Here is a 19,861-nt window from a genome sequence, read left to right as displayed (position 1 = left end):
CTACCAAAATGTAACAATCAAAGGGGGAAATAGATGTTCTAATAATCTTGCTGAAAGTTGATGAGAGTCCAAAACAAGACAATCCCAGTTGGGATAGTGAAGAGAACCTGAGATGAATGGATAGATGGAATATTCATTAAGATAGATGACAGATAATTCATACCTGAGCAAAAGAAAAACATGAGTTTCATAGACTTGTTGAAGATGAAATGTTGTTTAAGTTTCTGAGAAGGTTGTTTGAGTGACAATGTCTGGTGGGTAAGTAATCTGTAGATTGTGAGTTCAAGAGAGAAGTCTGACATCAAGGTGTATGTCTTAGAGCTTATAGTGCACACACACACACGCAAGGATAGACAATGTCATCCTCAGCTTTCAGTGAGTAAATAAAAGAGGAGTCAACAAAGGAAATAATATGAATGAAATGAAACACAAAGAAGAGAATGGCTAAAAAAATAAAAACATCCTTGTCATTTTGTAGGGACACAATTATAATCTTTTTATTATAAATAGTAGTAGAAAATTGGTAAAATAAAACAAGTAAGTGTAGGGAGAAAGCAGATAATTTTCTAATGAAGAATATAATTATAATTATGGTATGGTGAATAATAACAGATACATTATTAAGACAGTTAAAATAAGAATAGTTGCAAAACTACAGCAAAATGCCTACTATTATTAATTTTACGTTTACATCTGTGGTACACTTAACTAAGTATCTTTTTAAAAACTATGCTGAAAGAAATCAAGCTTCTACTGTAAGTACTCAAAAAATAATTTACCATTTTGACTTGGATTGAACTGAGATTCCCTTAACATGGAAATCATCATCTTCTGTGTTCTGAATTACTGAGAGGTTTAATTTGTGTACTTGTTTTGTAATGAAGGTCATCGAACATTATTTATTGGAGTTCATGTGCCCCTGGGTGGAAGAAAAAGTCACCGTCGTCACAGGCATCGTGGTCATAAGCACAGGAAGAGGGACAGAGAGAGAGATTCGGGACTAGAGGACGGACGAGAGTCACCTTCTTTCGGTAAGCCTCATTCTCTTTGTTTTAACAAATTATTCCCCCAGTGCAGAAGCCACTGTGTTTCTATGCTACCTATTCTTTCCTCCCAAACTGTTTTAGTATCTTTACTGAGGCTTATACTTAAGATCTGCTTCTTTAGGGACAACACAATTTCATGGGCAGTCTCTAAACAATATAACTCCCTGCACATAACATTTGTCAAATCTCTTTAGCAGGATCAATCATTTGCCTTTAATACTATTCTACAGTGGGTAAAATCAAATACTCAGTCACTTTTTGAGAATGATACCATGCTCTAAACACCATCACACTCAATTGGAGACTTGATATTTTGTATAGTGAGGACGTGTAATAAATATTTCTATACTGAAAGAAAGCCTCAAAGAAAGAAAACCATCCCACAATCCCAGAGAATCTAGAAAACAATGAGAGAAATACATAGATCTAATCTATAGGGGTAGTAGAAAAAGACAAAATCTCCTGAGTAAATTGGGAGCATGGGCACCTTGGGAGAGGGTTGAATGGGAGGGAAGAGGCAGGGAGGGGAGCATAGAAAAATGTAGAGCTCAATAAATAAAAAAAATATTTTCAAGGCAAATCATTTTCTTACTTGCAAGGAGTCCAGAGAAAACATTAGAAAATATTACTGCAAGTGCGTCAGGGTTTTTCTGAATTTACTTTCCAATGGCATGTAGGATAAGTAGCAAGAACTCCAAGGTGCATGAGGATTATCTGCTGTGAATCTGGATATTTCATGTTACTTGTTGTAAAGTGTTGTACGGATCAGTAAAACAGAATAATTTGAGCTAGAATTTCTAGGTCAATCATCAATTTAACAGTGTCTTTGAAAAAGTGTTTGAAGTTTGTCGCTCTTTAGAATTCTCTCGCTCCAGTACATGCTCCACACCGTCATATGTAATGCTACTTGTTATCTGCCTCAGGGTTTTAATAACCTGGCTATGTTTAAAGGAAAGGCCTTTAAAAGTGAGCATTCTTAGGACACAGACACGTGATAGCTGCTTTAGGTTCACCAGAACCAAGAGCTGGAATATGATTTCTTGGTGAGTTCAAAAGTGTTTGTGTAGTAGTGGCAATGAGGATGTTTAATAATATAAAATATTTTCTAACAACAAATAAGGTTATATCACTAATTTTTAAGCAGTTTTAGGTGTATGTATGTATGTATGTGTACATGTATATATACATGTTTGTGTGTGTAACATACATGTGTGTGTGCATCCATATTGGGTTCAGAGCCTTATTTTTCTGAGACAGGGCCTCTTAGTGAATTTGGGGTTAACTGGTTTGTAGAAGGCCTGGACACTGAGCACCGGGGCTCCTTCTCTCTCAACATCCCTGTGGTGCTGGGGTTATTGACTTGTGCTGTCAGGCCTGGCTTATGTGTGATTGCTAGGGATCTAAACTCAAGTTGCCATGCTTGCTCAACAAGCACTTTACTGACTACTCCATCTCTATCCCTTCCTTTAGATACTGTAGTTAACAAATAGAGTTTTTATAAAAATGTGATGTAAGTAGGTAATACTCCTTTCTTTTCTAGCAAATGGGAACTGTTCAATTTTTCATTGTTAGCTTTAGTGTCATCCTTACTATCTTTGTATAATTAAAAGTTCTGCTTTTAAGTAAGACTATTAATGAGTATTTTAGAATGACCAGTTTGAAAAATGATTTTTCTCCTTTAGCCTCTCAAAGAATGTGACAAGAAGATTAAGAGGATTATGTCAGTTACCGCTGGTTAATCTATAAGCAGTAGAAATAAGTTTGAAAAAATAAATTCTATTATCCAGTTATTTAAAATATGGTACACAAAGATACTGTATATAATAACACCATCTTGGGATTAGTCAGAGGACTTTTCTAGATTTAGATGGCAAGTTGAATGCACACTTCAGGATAATTGGAGGAGATATAGAAAACCTGAATGCAAAGAGATATTTTTTGATAAGTTATAGCTTTTTGCTTTTATTTTAACTCCTAATTTGGTGATAGATAATAACAAAATGTTTTGAATTTTTTTATTTTTCTATAGTATACTAGCAATATTCACAGGCACTAAGACATAGATTAAATCTTGCCCAACTCCCTGAACTATGACTCAGAAACACCCAATTAACAACCAACTTCCTGACCCCAGAATCCTCTCTGCATTTTCAAGATCACTACTCTTATTTCTCTAGGAAACTCACTCCTTCTTCCTAAATGGAGTATTTTTCCAGTTCTTTAATTTATATAAAGAAGATCCTTCAGCAGGCCCTTGTTCAATATTCTTTTTATATGACTAATGTTTTTGATACAGCTTTATTTTATTCATTTTCATTATTATGTAGTAAAAATGTACTTTTGTATATTAAGCATCTTACTCTTGATAAAAATTTAAAGTGTTTGAGCCACTGTGGGTAAAATCATGTGGATACTTCTATTTATGTCTGTCAGTGCACATTTTATATTCATGAGTCAGATTGGTCATTGCAGCACTATGGAATGTGTATTTTTCAACGTTATCAGGTAATACCAAATACTTTCTCTTAACTGGGTATGTGTTTATACTCCGACTAACAAAGTATGAGTACTTATTTCACTTTATTCTTTCAATTAAGAGTTGATAGTGCTGCTGTGTTAATAGGAAATATTCTAGAAATATGAGGAATAGCACCTCATTGCTTTAATTTACTTTTCTTTACCAACAATTGAATTAGGAAAATGCAATTGCCTCTTGATAGCTTGCTTTGTGAAGTGACTATCAAAGTTATATGTTTACAATTAGATTTTTTCTTACTGATGTGTTGAACTTTGTATATTAGGAATATAATTACTTTGCTGATTTTTCATGATCCAAATAACTTCTAATAATTAGGATTAATGTTTTATTTATTTTGTTATGATGTCCCTCTCTAATTTTATTAATTTAGATTTCCCTCTCCATCTTCTAGTTAATTTGGCTGTTTGCAATCTTGTTGATATTTTTTAAAAGAATCAACTCTCATAGACCATTTTAGTTTTTGTTGTTGTTGTTGTGTTTTATCCTGTTTGCTTCTATTTCATTGATTTCAGTCCTGATTTTTTTCATACTTGTTTCTTGATTATTTCTCTTTTGGGTATTATTTCTTGCAGTTCTAATGAAATATCTACAATTTTATGTAGTCACTTGGTATGAACTTTCCTCTTAGAACTGCCTTCATTATGTTTCATAGTTTTGGCCATGTTGTGTTTTCAGTTTCATTCAATTCTAAAAGTTTTAAAATTTATTTCTTTATTTCTGTTTTGGCGTACATTTCATTCAGTAGTAGCTCTTCATTTTCCACAAGTTTGTATACTTTCTTTTACTTCAGTTGTTGATATCCAGCTTAATCCTTGGTGGTCAGATAAGATGCAGAGTGTTATTTTACAACTGAGGCTTACCTTGTGCCCAAGTATGTGGTAAGTTTTGGAGGAAGTTTCACGAACTTCCTAGAAGAGAGTATATTCTTTTGCGTTTGGATATAATACATGTGTGGAGGTCTATTTTATTTATGATGTTATTTCACTACAGAATTTCTGGGGTTTTTTTTGGGGTCTGGGTGACTGATCTATTCGTGAGTGGAGTATTGAAATATCCCCTTATCATTGTGTGAGTGTGGATATGTATGTTTAGCTCTAATAGTTTTTCTTTTATTAATTTTTGTGCCCTTGCATTTGGTTCATAAATTTTTAGAACTGCATTCTCCTCTTGGTGGATTTTTTTTCTTTTATAAGAGTCTAATGTCCTTTCATTGCACTTCTGGTCAGTCTTAGTTTGAGGAATGTTTAATCACATACTAAAATGACTGAACCTACTTGTTTCTTGGGTCCATTTGCTTGGAATAACTTTCTCCATTCTTTTATCCTAAGTTGATATATATTCTTGATGGTGAGGTATGGTTTTTTAGGATGGAGCAGAGAGTTAGATCCCATTTTCCAATTTAATCCTTTCATTGGGGAATTGAAACTATTAGTACTGAGAGTTATCAATGAGCAGTGTTTATTGATTCCTGTTGTTTTCTTTGATATGCTGTGACTTTTCCCTTCTTTTGATTTCCTGTTCTGGGATTACGTATTCTTTTTGTCTCAACACTTGAGATTTTGTGTAATATGTTAGTGAGACTTACCTTTGAGGTTGCTGTTTGACATCTTATATTTTTTGTGACCAGTCTTATTTCAATTTGGATTTACTTTAGTGATTCTATTATTTCTTTGTTAAATTCTAATTTTGTATCTTGAATTGTTTTCATTATTTCATTCATTAAAGCATTAATTCATAGCCTCTTTTAGGTCCTTTAACATATTCATAATAGCTATTTTGAATTCTTTGTCGTGATTAGTTATACTGTACTTCCCAGGACCTACTACAATAGGTAGCCCTGGTAGAGGGATATTGTCGTGACTCTTCACACTTGTGTGTTTGCACTGGTGTCTAGGCATCTAGAGTTAGGAGGTTTGAGGTGTCTCTTGATGTTACTTTCTCACATTTTCTTTTGTTTGATGGATAGTCCAGTCTTTTGTGGCTGTTGCTAGTCTCTGGATCCTAGACAAGTGTAATAACTGTTGGGTCCTTGATAGTTCTTTTGAGTTCTAATCCACTGCAGCCACTTGGGGGATCCTGGAAGAAAATGTTGGTGTGTATTGGTGGCTAACACAAAGAAATGGAGATGGACTAGAAGAGAAGGGTAAGAAGGTGTTTTGGAAAGAGCTGAACTTGGTCCCCACCAAGAAGCAGAGTATGAAGTACTCAAGACGTAGAAGTATGGTGGCAGGAGGGGCTCCTAGAGGCAGGAGGATGAAGGATAAATCTGTAGAAACAAAAATGAAGGGGGTAGGAAGAACCCGGAATTTATGTTTTAATTTCCTTATTGCCATATCTTCATAAAAGAATACTCAGAGGATAAGATATTCGTCTTTAGGAAAATTTCTCTGTGTTGTCAATTTTACTTCCACTGCATATTTTAGTAAATATAAACACAGATTCTTGATCTTACTTATGCTATATATCTAGTTCATACTTTTTTGTTATATTTTGCTATAAACATATTTTATAAAACTGTTGACTGAAGATTATATTATAGTAGCCTATGATTTCAGAAACTACCACAAAATCAATAAATACCAATATTTTAAGGAGAAAATTAATTTATATTTACTTAATTTATATTAAGTAAGAGAATTTTTCATTTTGGTAGGATATATATTATATAATATATCGTACTACTTTATAAAGTGTCTAATTCCAATAGATAAAAAACAGGTATTGGATAACACATGTTGAATGTCTATTGGAACAAAACTCAAATCCTTTTTAATCATATCAAAGTACTGTTGAATGATCATGAAAAGACTTTAGTGAATAGAGCATAAAACCCAAAAAACAATTTTTACCTTAAAAGAATTAAAAGCCAGAGAAGAAGGCATTTGTTATTTTGAACTCAAGTAAATAGTATCCTTTATTAAATAGACTATACTCATTTAGTAAATTGCTATTTTTGAAGCATTTAAACCATGTAGCTATGATAGACACATGTCCTTCTGTATGATTTTCTTCCTAGATACCCCTTCACAACGGGTGCAGTTTATTCTTGGAACTGAGGACGATGACGAGGAGCACATTCCCCATGACCTTTTCACAGAACTGGATGAGATTTGCTGGCGTGAAGGGGAAGATGCCGAATGGAGAGAGACAGCCAGGTAAAGATTGGGGTTGAGACAGAAGGACCGCCCACACCAGAAGTGAAAGAATGTTTCTTTATAAATTAGGTCATCAGAAGAATAGAGTCCCAGTGCCTCGATTCTGCAAGCGTTTATGAGCTTTGCAGCTTTCTGAACTTGCTCATCTGACCTGGGTTTTGGGTCAGAGTGACTTCTGAAGGCAGTAATCAAGTAGTGATGCCGAGTAGCTCCAGCTGCGGTCTTAAACACTAACAGGGCTTGTGTGCTGTCCGGACTACGGTGGAGATCAAGTCATTTGTTTCCCTCTTCTCAACTGCTGACTTACACTCAAACTGCTGCTATCATTTGATAATTTCACTGTGGATCTTTTTTAAAAATAAAAAGTGAACACAAAAAGAGGTTCTAGTTACACTCTTCAATTTCACGTAGTATTTGGTGAAGAATAAGAATATTTTATCCTGTTTTTCTAGGATAGGAATACATTAAATTGAGTGTTTAATTTTTTTAAATGTCTTCTGAAAATCTTTTTCTATCATTTGTAATTAATATTTTGATAGTGCCATATAATTGATGAATTACTCTAAAAATCATGCATTAAATTTTATGCCTTTAATTAATTTGTGCTCGTTTATACTTAATAATTCTTATTTAATAATCATTTATGGAATATTACATGGTCTCTAGGACAGCAGCAGCAAAAACATTAGATCTTGCTTTCACTAATCTCGCAGTCTAGTTTAGACACAAAGACATAATTGGAAATGTTGCATGATGAATGCTGTGGCTAAGGTATGCAGAGTAATTGGGAAAGCCTAGGGCTGCCCTTGGTCTACTGCTCTCCAGATCTGTATGTGACTATGCCTCACCTGAGGCCTAACTAAAATGTAGATTTTGTATAAATTAGGCATAGAGTCTCAAGTTTTTTATTTTTGTATCAGAAGTATAAATTTATGCAATCTTTTAAATTTCCTCATTGCTATAAACTGAACTTCATATAGTCAATATTGATGGAAATTTAAGTTTTTTTCCAAATAAAATGTACTATAATGATTCATTTCTTTATCAAGCTTCCATTTGATGCGACATAAAATCCTTTAATTTGAGGACCACATTCCTGATGCAAGAACTTTTACTGCAAGAGTAACTGATAATGGGGTCACACAGGATGGATGGTTCCTAGGTGGACTCATTTTTTTTGTTTTGCTTTGTTTTTCTACCTTTTAATTTAATATATTTTGAAATTTTCATTAATGGCTATTGTATTTACATCATACTAATATACTCCCTCTTTCTATTCCAACTCCTCCCATGTAAATACAACAACATAATTGAGATTTATTTTTTTTAATTTTGAGATTATAATATAATTACAACATTTTGTTCTATTATTCCCTCCCTCTATAGCAATGGCTCTCTTCCTTCCTAATGCTATGATCCTTTAATACAATTTCTCATATTGCAGTGCACTGTAGTTTTGCTTCTGTTATGAACTGTAATGTAAATATCTGATAGTGATCCCCAAAGGGTTGCGATCCACAGGTTGAGAACTTCTCTAAACCCTCCCATATTCCCCTTCTTTCTCTCTTTAAAATTAAGTAATTTTTTTTCAGTAATTGTTATTGTATGTATATTTATATGTGTGTATATACACATATATCCCTAAATATAACATGCTCAGTCTCTCTCTCTCTATATATATATATAATATGTAATTTATATATAACATTTTATGTGTGTGCATAATATGCATATATGTAAGCACACACATATATATGTGTGTTTTCAGGGATGACCATTTGTTATTGAATAACCATTCATTGTATTCTTCCCTGGAAAAGACTATTTCTTTATCATTATTCCTTATTTGCCTGAAGTTATTTGTGTATGGTGTAGGCTTCATGGGCTTTTCCCATTTGACTTTGACATTTTTGTTGGTTTCTGTGTTCAGTTCATGTTTGGTCAGTCATGTTATTGAGACTGTGTGGATATAGCTTCTGATGTTACTAGGAGATAAAATCTCACAGAAAACTTCCTGATTCTCTGGCTCTTACCACCTTTCCCCCTCCTCTTTCACAACGTTCGCTGAGCCTTAAGTGTACAAGTGTTTTGCCAGTGTATTCCCAGGGACTGTGCTCCACACCTCTGCATTTTGACTAGGTGTGCTTTCTGTAGTGGTCTTTATCTTTTGCAAAGAGTTTTCTCCACGAAGTGTAAAGACTACATTTATTGGTGGGTATAAGGACACAGGTTTATATGCTTGATAGGGACTAGGCTGGTTTAATAAATCATGGTTGTCAGTTTTCCTCCAAGATTCCTGACTTCACTAGTACTGAGTAGTTAGCTAAGCTCCCCATAACAGCCATGATTTTCCTCTTGTTTATCAGTTCTAGAGTCCTTTAGAGAGCTGCTGGTCACTGGTAGTGTATGCACCATTACTGTACTCTCAGAGTATTACTGTCTTGTGATTTTCTTTACTGTCAATCTTCATAATAGAAATGAGAATTGAAATTGAAACTTATATTTTTGTCTTGAGTATCTCTTTGTTTTTAGAATTGTTGTAAAGTTTCTACTTTCTAGATCATATAATGGCCTGTTTCTTTGATTCAGAAATCTGCTTATAACTTTCCCAGTCTCAGAAAGCTGGCAAGTGGCAGAAGGAACATTAGAAACGTCTATCACTCTCAGAGTTGAGCAGGCAAGATTTCATCGTGCTCTAATAGAGTGACTTGAATGTTGTGCTCATCCGAAATGTCCAGAGTGTGTAGCTCTCTTAAGGAATAAGAGAACTGATCTAGTTAATTATTAGCATCCTCTATTAAGACTGGGTAGGATTCATATTTATGGCTGTACTTTTAGAGTCTGAAGCATGTCACAGCTGTTTGAAGTTCATGGAGACACCTGATGAACAATCAAAATAGACATTTAAGAAAAAGGTGCGTGTATTTTGGCTGAGTAGCAACACTTCAATGAAAACAGAATGTAGTTATTGGAGATTTAAATTCTACTGAGTTTTAAAGTGACAGAAGTAGCTTTGTTTTTGTTGCCTTTGTTCATTTAAAAATAATCTGAGGTCTGCAGGCGCCATGTCGGGCCGGGAAGGTGGCAAAAAGAAGCCCCTGAAACAGCCCAAGAAGCAGGCCAAGGAAATGGACGAGGAAGATAAGGCTTTCAAGCAGAAACAAAAAGAGGAGCAGAAGAAACTCGAGGAGCTAAAAGCCAAGGCCGCGGGGAAGGGACCCCTGGCCACAGGTGGAATTAAGAAATCTGGCAAAAAGTAAGCTGTTCCTCATATCTGAGATGATGGTGACCCTCTTCCATTCCTATTTAAACATCTGGATTCCTTGCCATAACATCTTTGCCATCTACAGCTAGGATGAAGTGTTATCCTGGAGCCTGTTAAACATCTGGATCCCCTACTATAACATCATTGCCACCTATAGTTAAAATGAAGTGTTATCCTGGAGCCTGTTGTACATTGTAATAAACTTTTGTAAAAAAAAATAATAATAATAAAATAAATAATACAAAAAAAAAAAAATAATCTGAGTTAATTTATGAATCCATCTAATTTTTCAAATGCAATATAATTCCATTAAGTAATTAATATATGCTTTCAACCACTTCTTTCTTTTGGTTAGTATTCTAGGTGGGATTATTAGCTTTCTACTCTAATAGCAAAAATAAAAATATATTTTACCATCACACTGCAGTTGTCATACACCACACATAGATAATTTATAGATATTACTTTTTCCAACCAAAACTTGAACAAAGTTTAAGATTTAGAAGTTAAAGTTTTGAATCTTAACTACTTAATAAATGTTTGTGAAAAACATCTGTTTAGTTTAAAACCATAAAAGAAGTATATGAAAGGCTAATGAAACAGCAAAATTATAATGTCACACTTAAAAATAACGTATGGTGGTATTTATAGACAGTGAGCAAAGCTACCACAGTTGTGCAGTCATGGAGGCAGCAGGCTTCATTCTGTGTTTGCCCTTTAAAAATACTTTTTACAAATGAGTCCAGAAGGGGCCAGGTAGGGACTAGTACTTATGTCTTTGATATTTAAAGGTAGCACGGAAAAGTGCTAGTACATTAAAACAATGTTTGATGCCATGAAGACAATTGATATTCAAGATTAATAAATATTCACATCATGTGGATTTTTCAGTAGAATGTGAAGTGTAAAGATCTTAGGATTAGTACAGCTCTGAAAACATACATGCAAGTAACATTATACAGACTGAGCAGATTGTATTCAAGTATTTAAGAATATGTAGGTATATACATCATGTCCATCTATGTATGTAACAATAACTAATGAAGAAAAAAAGGCCATGATTTGAAAGAGAGCTAGGGGGAATGTATGGGAGGGTTGAGAGAGAGGAAAGGAAATAGAGAAATGATGCAATTATATTATAATCTAAAAAAATCTTAAAAGAAAAAAGTAGTTAGTGCCATTAAACATTAAGTTTTGATAGTTTCTTTCTCCGGTAAGATGAACTGTTTTACATGATTTTTACTAATCCTACTTCAACTCTCTTTAAAGTGAATGCTTTGTTTGGAGACATCTTGCTTTCTCCAAGGCCATAATTTTGGAACTGTAGAGCTGCTTTCTATTTGACAGAATCAGAGAATAAAACTTCCTAAATGTTAAGCTGTTGGTGGTACATAACGCATGCCAAGTTAATTTCTTTAGAAAACATCTGTTGCTTAATGGCAAAAGAATTTTCTTTGTGTATTTTAATACACAATACAAGTAGGGCAGATTTTTCCCAATTTAATCCTCAAAGAATTCATGAAACACCTATTTAATGTTAATTATTAGAAGAGAATTCAATGTGCTAATCATGGGTCAGAACAGATCAAGACACACCAAGGGGATGAAAACAGTTTGCCCAGGGTGTAAATCCCTCACCACCGAGAGAAATACCATGTATTTGGCCTAAAATTTTATATTTTATTATTTGTATCATCCGTCAAATTTACTTCATGATCTGAGACTCTTAATTGCTTTGGCTTACTATTCAAACAAATGTCAGTGGAGTTTATTTGAAATAATTGACCCACTAGGTTATTAATTATAATAAGACATTTTGCAACTTATCATAAATTCTTGAAACAGGAACTGGGGTGTCCTAATACCTCTTTATCTGCATATTTAAAGGATAAAATTGGATGAAACACAGAAAACAGAAATATACTTATATGATATGTATTATTTTTTTTAATATAGTCTCCTTAAAACATTCACTTAAATGTCTCTTAATGCTTTTGGCATCATTCTGGAGTTGGCATAAAGTACTGAATCTTGAAAGTATGGTATTTTTAGTAACTTGATATTTGTAGCGTGTATGCTTCTTTTATGGAAAGTGCCTTCTGGCTTCTCCCATAATGTTCACAAACCTATGGTTCCATCAAACCATCCATGCATGTAACTTATATTTGGTCATTTTAGCTACTAAAATGCTTAGAGCTTCCAAGACTCCATTCCCTTCTAACAGAAGCAAGCTCTCAGTTGGAAGTATTTAGTATAAATGAAACAATATAGCACTTGGATTTGTATTTTAAATGCCATTTCAGATACATACACAGATCCATGGACTGAATCAAGAATCAAGAAGTAGACCACCATGTGTAGCTAATTGGTTTTTGATATTGTACAAAAGATATGAAATAAGAAGTAACTATTAATACTCAAAAGCATGAAAGTAAATTGGAAAATGTGTAGAAATCACAAGATTTTTCAAAGAATGTATATGAAATATGTATACAAAAATATCATGTGGGTGTGTGTTATACAGATTCACTGCAATTAATCTTTAAGGAAAGACAAATTAAATATAGAAGTCTTAGAACACACCAGGTCCAGTTATGTACATGCATGATTTCTGTGAGTGTTGTGGGAGAAGATAAAAGACACACACACACACTCAACACACACACATGTGAGTGTGGCAAATGTCTTATAAAGTATTCTATATCATTAATATTTAGGAAAAGGCAACCTAAAACTTCTGTGGCATGTAACTGTTTAACTACTAAAATAGTTAAAACACTAACAAAATGAAAACTGCTGGTGAAGATCAGAGCATGTAGACTTTTCATATTTTGTGGCCGTAAGTATAAAATGCTAGAGAAACACCCTGGCAGTTTCTTTTACAAATATGCACACATTTTCTATTTGATATAGCAGTTATACTGTTAGGCATTTGTTACAAACAAGTGAAAACTTACATTTACACATTAATTTCTACATGAATGTTCATTAGCAGGTTTTTCATAAAGAAATAAATTCCAGTGAACTAACTCTGTTATATCTATCCTGCCCACATAGAAGAATATTACTCAGCAGAAAAAAAGAATAAACTATTGATGCATGCAACAACTTCTATGCATTTCAAGTGAAAACCAGCCAGTTCTAGAAACTTTTCAATTGCATTGTTCTACATCCTCAAAATGATAAAGCAGCAGTGAAGAATACAGTGATTACCAGGGGACAGAGACTAAGTGAAGGTTGGGAATATAAAGATGTGATACATGGGCTTTACTTTTTGACTCAGGAGCATGTATGAATCTTTTCTGTGACAGAAATAACATGGATTCACATGAGGGATTAAAACATACAAATAATATACTCCTTGCCAGCATTCTTAAACGTATCTCTCTCTCTCTCTCTCTCTCTCTCTCTCTCTCTCTCTCTCTCTCTCTCTGTCACACACACACACACACAATTAAAGGAAAAGAAGACATGAATTTGAAGGAAAGCAAAGGATGAGCATGAAATGGAGGGAAGAAAGGGGTGGGGAAAATGATATAACTATATTATGATCTCAAAAGAATAAAGTTATTAGTAAAAATTAAAATGTTTAAAAGATGATGAAATAATACAGAAGCTCATTTTTCTCTCTTCACTGGTATCTAAAAGTAAAATTTAGCTATAAATATTTGTTTTAAAGGGAATTTGATCATTTTATATAAATGCATAATATTTCTAAAAGGAATTTGTGTTACAATTTACAAACATATAGGTCATTTAACATATATAAACAAGTTAATATCAGTTAAAACCAGTTGTAATCAAATAATTAAAAAACTATATATGATAGAAAGAACTGAAGCTCTAGAAATCATAAATGAGAATATTTACATGGAACAAAATTCTATTTTCCCACAAACAGTATTAAACCTTTCCTTAATTTATTGCTTTTAAAAAACTAACATGGTTCTTCATTGAAAATCATGGCAGCCCATGTAATACTCTAGTCACCATGGTCTTCTTCTTCTACTTTTCCCCTTCTCTTCCTTCTCTACCCTCCCTTCTATCTCTGCCTTCCTCTTTCTCCTCATCTCCTTCTTTCCCATCCCTCCTTCTCTCCTCTCTCCCCTCTCCGCCCCTTCTTCCCTTCATCCTCTCTCCTATTGTCTGAAAACCACATCACATGTGAGTAGCATACAGGTGACAGGAGATTTAATGAAAAGATTTTTTCATCAATTTTAATAATCTTTCACAGTTGGTAAGAAAGAAAAAGCATATAAATAATATAAATAGGAATGAAGAGAACAGAACATTATTTATGATGAGATTGTTTTCACCATGGTTTAAAAATTAAATGTATCATGGTGTTTTTCTGGCTCAGGAAGTAACATAGGAACTTTAGGATTAAAATGGACAAAATAAATAGAAGCCAGTAATTCTATAGTAATAGGAAATGTCCAGAGACTCTAGGGAAAACAAAGTTAAACAGGTTGGATTTGAAAAGATTGCTGGCCAGGAGATATTCAACAATGTATTAATGTACTGAATTTGTTTATTCATATGAGAAATTATTCCAGAACACTTGTAAGACTTTATCTTGGTCACACTGTATATATATATACATATATATATATATATATATATATATATATATATATATCTCCAATAAAGGACAGATTTCTTATTCTCATCTGGGCCAAGGGACTTTCTTCAATAGAGTCTGTTTTAAATTGCTCATCAAGAAGTTAATTTTGTGATATTACCACTTGGTGTGATCATGGATTAATACAAACACCCACACATAAATATGAATATGTACTATATATAGCATATATATGTACATGTGGCAATAAATCCTTTTGATTAAATGTATAAAAGTCATATTCATTCTCATCTGACCTGGATCAGCAGGTTGATCTTCAGTAACAGGGTCTTGAGACAAGACCAGTAGGTCAGAAGATAAGGAGATAGGGAACAGAGAATATAAAGTTTGTAATTTGGAGGGCTTTCCCACAGTCTTGTATCTGAAAAGTTGAGTTATCAGAATCCAAAGCCAAAGTTCTTCCTAGGCCCTTGCCCCAGGCTATTACTGGCTCTCTCAAGCATGTTCCTGGTTTTGGAAAAGGAGTTGTGTCCCCTGTCTATATATCTGGACCTCAGGAAAAGCTTTGATAAATAGTATTCTCCACGCTCAGCAATGATCCTAATTAGGATTTTATGCTGGAATAAATAGGTGTCGTCATGATTTATATCACTTGGGATCTGATGGATTATGCTACAAAATACTCTGTAATGGTACTGGCTTAATACTAAGTTTATGAGTCATAGGTGTTCATCACGGATCAGTGTGTGTTCTTCATATGTTTGTAGTTGTAGACTTCGGTTGCTAGAACAGCCTCCATCTTGCACATGACTGGTTCCCATATCATGTAAAAAAAAAAGGTCAGTGGAGTCACGTGTTGGCAGCTAAATATTCTGTCTTGGAGGTGACACATAATTTACACTCTGAGCTCATTGACCAGAACATGTTACAGTCACATGGACTCATACAATTAAAGGGAGCCAAGTACTGATGTTCCACTCTCTCCAAATGACCAACACTAATTATCACCAGATCTGTTAGCTCACAGACTGTAACAGCAGTTACAGAGACCTGCACACGCTCAAGCCACTCAAAAGTCCCATTGAGGAGGTGGGAAAGTGGGCAAAAAATTTTCACCACTAACCAAGAAGCTATTTGAAATAGATAGCTGCTGGGAGAGGAATTTTTTTCTGTGATGGGCTAATACTGGGTATCTCAGCCATATTCCATGGTAGGCCCCATGATCAAGAGTAGGTGGCAAACCTAAATCAAATTCTATATATTTTGTTTTCCATTTTTATTTAAGATAGAGAAAGAACATGAAGTTCACCGTGTAGTGAGTTGATAGGGGGAGGGTCTGGGAGGTGCTCCAGGAATAGGAAAGAATATTATCAAAATCTATTTTATTAAATTCTCAAAAAAAGATAAATACATCAAAGCTATTGTGGATAATCCTGGGGAGTGACACTAGAGATTAACATACATAAATAGAAAAAACTCCTTAGTTGAGTGAAGTGCTGCACACCTGTAATGTCAAGTATCGGGAAGCAAAGGCAGGCAGGCTCGCCTGGGCTACACAGTGGGACTTTTTCGCCAGTAGAACTCCCACATTCCTTTCTCCCAGCAGCAATATACAACAACACAAAGAACAACATCATAGAACAAACAAACAAATAAGGAATTAGAAAAACTATATAGACAAAGTGTTCTTGGAAGAGATATGTGTCAATGGTTTAGGGATAAAATCTTACTTTTTTTCTGACTTTCTTGACACTCCTTTCTACACTACACAGTCTAACAAGTCTAACAAACTCTTTTGGTGACTATCTGCTAATACATTTGATTTTTCTGTCTAGTTTTTCTTAAGGGGTTTTCATCCATTAAAGTTGAGTCATCTTATTACATAAACAGCAATATAATATCATATAGAAATTTTGTGTATTTTCTTTTGCAAAGAGGAAGGATGGTCAAAGTGATAAGGACAGAGTCATGAATGAAGGAAAAGGAAGAGGAGAGGTAATTTAGGTTAGAGTTCATCAGAAGTGGTTGAATTAACAGATCCTCTGTTAAGATTAGAGAGCAAGGCCCTAAAGCATTGAGTAGCTGATGCCTGAGTAGTAAAACCATTAACTCCCTTTATTTTTCCTATTTGTCTTGATTACAGATGTTCCTAAATATTAATGAGTATTTCTTTCACACTGAGAAAGTAGTAGTTTCCAAATGGCTTCAGAGTTTTTGCTTCATCCTTGGCAGGGATACCTTTGGAATGATATCCAAACTCAATTCTTGGATGTCCAAGCCCTACCACTGATTGTCATGACAAACATAACAAGAATTTTTCCTACACAATACGTCCCAAACTGCATAACCATCATGCAAATTTCTAGGACAAATTATCTTTCTAAAATACTGAGATTTAAGATTCCCAACTCCAGAAAATACTGCTTATTCTTTTACTTTCTTTTTTTTAAAAAATTTATTTATTTATTAAAGATTTCTGTCTCTTCCCCGCCACCGCCTCCCATTTCCCTCCCCTTCCCCCAATTAAGCCCCCCCCCTCAGCCCGAAAAGCAATCAGGGTTCCCTGTTCTGTGGGAAGTCCAAGGAACCCCCACCTCCATCCAGGTCTAGTATGTCGAGCATCCAAACTGCCTAGGCTCCCACAAAGCCAGTGCATGCAGTAGGATCAGAAACCCATTGCCATTGTTTTTTTTTTTTTACTTTTTTTTATTGATAAAAGGAGAATAAAAAAAAAACAAATTTCCACCTTCTCCCAGCCTCCCATTTCCCTCCCCTTCTCCCACTCTTCTCCCCCTCCTCCCACTCTTCTCCCCCTCCTCCCACCCCTCTCCCCTTCCCCCCACTCCTCTCCCCCTCCCTCTCCAGTCCAAAGAGCAGTCAGGGTTCCCTGCCCTGTGGTAAGTCCTAGATCCTCCCCCCTCTGTCCATATCTAGGAAGGTGAACATCCAAACTGGCTAGGCTCCCACCAAGCCAGCACATGAAGTAGGATCAAAACCCTGTGCCATTGTCCTTGGCGTCTCATCAGCCCTCATTGTTCGCCATGTTCAGAGAGTCCAGTTTTAACCCATGCTTTTTCAGTCATAGTCCAGCTGGCCTTGGTGAGCTCCCAGTAGATCAGCTCCACTGTCTCAGTGGGTGGGTGCACCCCTTGTGGTCCCGACTTCTTTGCTCATGTTCTCCCTCCTTCTGCTCCTCATTGGGACCTTGGGAGCTCAGTCCAGTGCGGTTTCCATAAAGGAAGGTGGCTTCTTTACTAGTCCTACCAAAATGACCACTAGTGAATTTTTATTAGAAATACTTCTGCAGAGCTACAAATATTAATAAAAATAGAACTTTTCTTTGTTTTTAATAATCAATTACAATGAAAATGTTGGTTTGATCAAATCAAAGAAAAGGCCACAGTAAATTGGACTACTTTTATCCTTATTTCCTCAACTCACAGAAACAAGAGATCGTTCTTTTTATAGCCTTTACTTTTCAGTTAAGGATAATTCTTCTACATTGTGGTATTTAATATATTTACAAGCATATCTATTGGTACAGGTGGTTAAAGTTTGAAGAAGATGTGGAGGATGGAGGAGAGCGGTGGAGCAAGCCCTATGTGGCCACACTTTCCTTGCACAGCTTGTTTGAGCTGAGAAGCTGTGTTCTGAATGGAACTGTGCTACTGGACATGCATGCCAATACTTTAGAAGAAATTGCAGGTGGGGCTTTCGTTTCTTTACTTTATTTAATTCTCATGATTTCAGCTGCTTTTGTTATCCCTTTTCTCATGTCTGTGTAAAGGACATTGAAATAATTTTCTCCTATCCCTGTATTTGAAATAAAATAAATTGAATATAAGACAAACCTCGCCTCACTTACATATAGTGATTGGTAACAAGAAAATAGTCAACTTCAATATTTTCTACCTTAATAATATATTTAGATAACACACAAAGAAACACAGGAAATTAAAAGCTAACTACATATATTGATAGCCAGTGTCAATTTTCTAAAAGCTAAATCATTTTTCTTGAAGGATCCAGATCCTACTACTTCATGAATGTATAAAATCTGTAGAGCTAGTGCTTTCTAGACATTTGTTATAGGAAAACCTGACATATATTGTTTTTGAGTGGTGGAATATTTTATATCAGTGTTTTTATTTTTCATCAGATTTTGATATGTTTTTAACAGACTCAGATAATTCCTTAAAGAGATTTTGTTAGACTTAGTAGCAGAAAATCCTATTTGTATCTGGCAGGTCTTTTAAGAATTTCTGGTATAATTAAAGTAGGATTTTCTTTTGGAAGAAGTTAATTTAAAACATATCTATTTCTCTGTGTTTCAGGGAACTAAATAAATCCAAACTTCATCCCTCAAAATATTACTTAACCTTTTCAAATCCAAAAATCTCTAGATATAATTTCCTACCACGATTTATTCTGATGTGGAAATTAATTATGTCAAAATGCTTCCTACTTATATTCATATACATTGTAGGCAATTTATGGTCTGTTCTAATCTCTTAAAACTCAGAATTATAAAGATTAAAAATGGAAATATTCTCTTTGAAGTGTGAATGCTTTACCCTGATTCTGTCAATGAGAGTTAGAAGGAAATTAAAACCAAGATGAAGTTAGTATCATGGACAAATTATCAATCATAACTCATTAAAACAACCTTTGCTACTTAAATTTTTCATTGGAGGATAAATTAATAGCTTACCCCACTGAATGAAAACTAAAGACTGGTATGGGAATCCAGTATTAAAAATCAGGTTCATGCCAGGTGTGATGACGTACACCTTTAATCCCAGCCCTTGGGAGGTAAAGACAGTCAGAACTCTTTGAGTTTGATGCCAGACTGGCCTTAATAGTAAGTTCTAGACCAGCCAGGGATATATACTATGACCCTGTAAAAAACAAAACAAAGGCACAAAACTGTTCATATTATGACAATCCTTAGTCTAGAAAGTTAAGTATTCTATTTAGTCTCCACATGCTGTTAGAGTTGGCAGCCAAGAAAGATTACCACTTCATATTCCCCGCTCCTACCTCTGTTTTGTTTTTTGAAAGTTAAGGCAATAGGTTTCAGAGTATTTATATAGTAAATTTGAAGAAGACAGAGGTTTATAAAGTTTTTGCAAAGAAAATCATGCCTTCTTAGTGTTCTTGGTAATCAAGATGTGTTGATTATAGTACAGCAATAACCTCACTGCGACGACAAATGCTTCTTCAGTTTTCAAGCATTTTAACACAAGCACTGTAGGTTTTACAATGTTCTCATTT

At 34.6% G+C, this 19,861-nt stretch overlaps 2 protein-coding genes across 14 annotated transcripts in view; both read left to right on the top strand.

Moving 5' to 3' along the window:
• Positions 1 to 19,861, top strand: part of Slc4a10 (solute carrier family 4 member 10) — a 223,608-nt gene that overhangs the window by 101,711 nt on the left and 102,036 nt on the right. For all 13 annotated transcript variants that reach the window (XM_075985037.1, XM_075985040.1, XM_075985048.1 and 10 more), the window contains exons 3-5: positions 885 to 1,031; positions 6,602 to 6,740; positions 18,132 to 18,292. In XM_075985037.1, the coding sequence (XP_075841152.1) occupies positions 885 to 1,031; positions 6,602 to 6,740; positions 18,132 to 18,292 (447 nt within the window). The remainder of the gene's footprint in view (positions 1 to 884; positions 1,032 to 6,601; positions 6,741 to 18,131; positions 18,293 to 19,861) is intronic.
• LOC142856751 (translation machinery-associated protein 7) lies at positions 9,799 to 10,263 on the top strand. The gene has a single exon (XM_075984410.1). It carries the CDS (start codon positions 9,806 to 9,808, stop codon positions 9,998 to 10,000), a length of 195 nt encoding a protein of 64 aa, XP_075840525.1. The 5' UTR covers positions 9,799 to 9,805; the 3' UTR covers positions 10,001 to 10,263.

This window comes from Microtus pennsylvanicus, chromosome 9, assembly GCF_037038515.1.
Source record: "Microtus pennsylvanicus isolate mMicPen1 chromosome 9, mMicPen1.hap1, whole genome shotgun sequence".
Classification (NCBI taxonomy): Eukaryota; Metazoa; Chordata; class Mammalia; order Rodentia; family Cricetidae; genus Microtus; species Microtus pennsylvanicus.
Note: the sequence above shows the minus strand (reverse complement) of the source record. Positions and strands in the feature narration are given on the sequence as shown.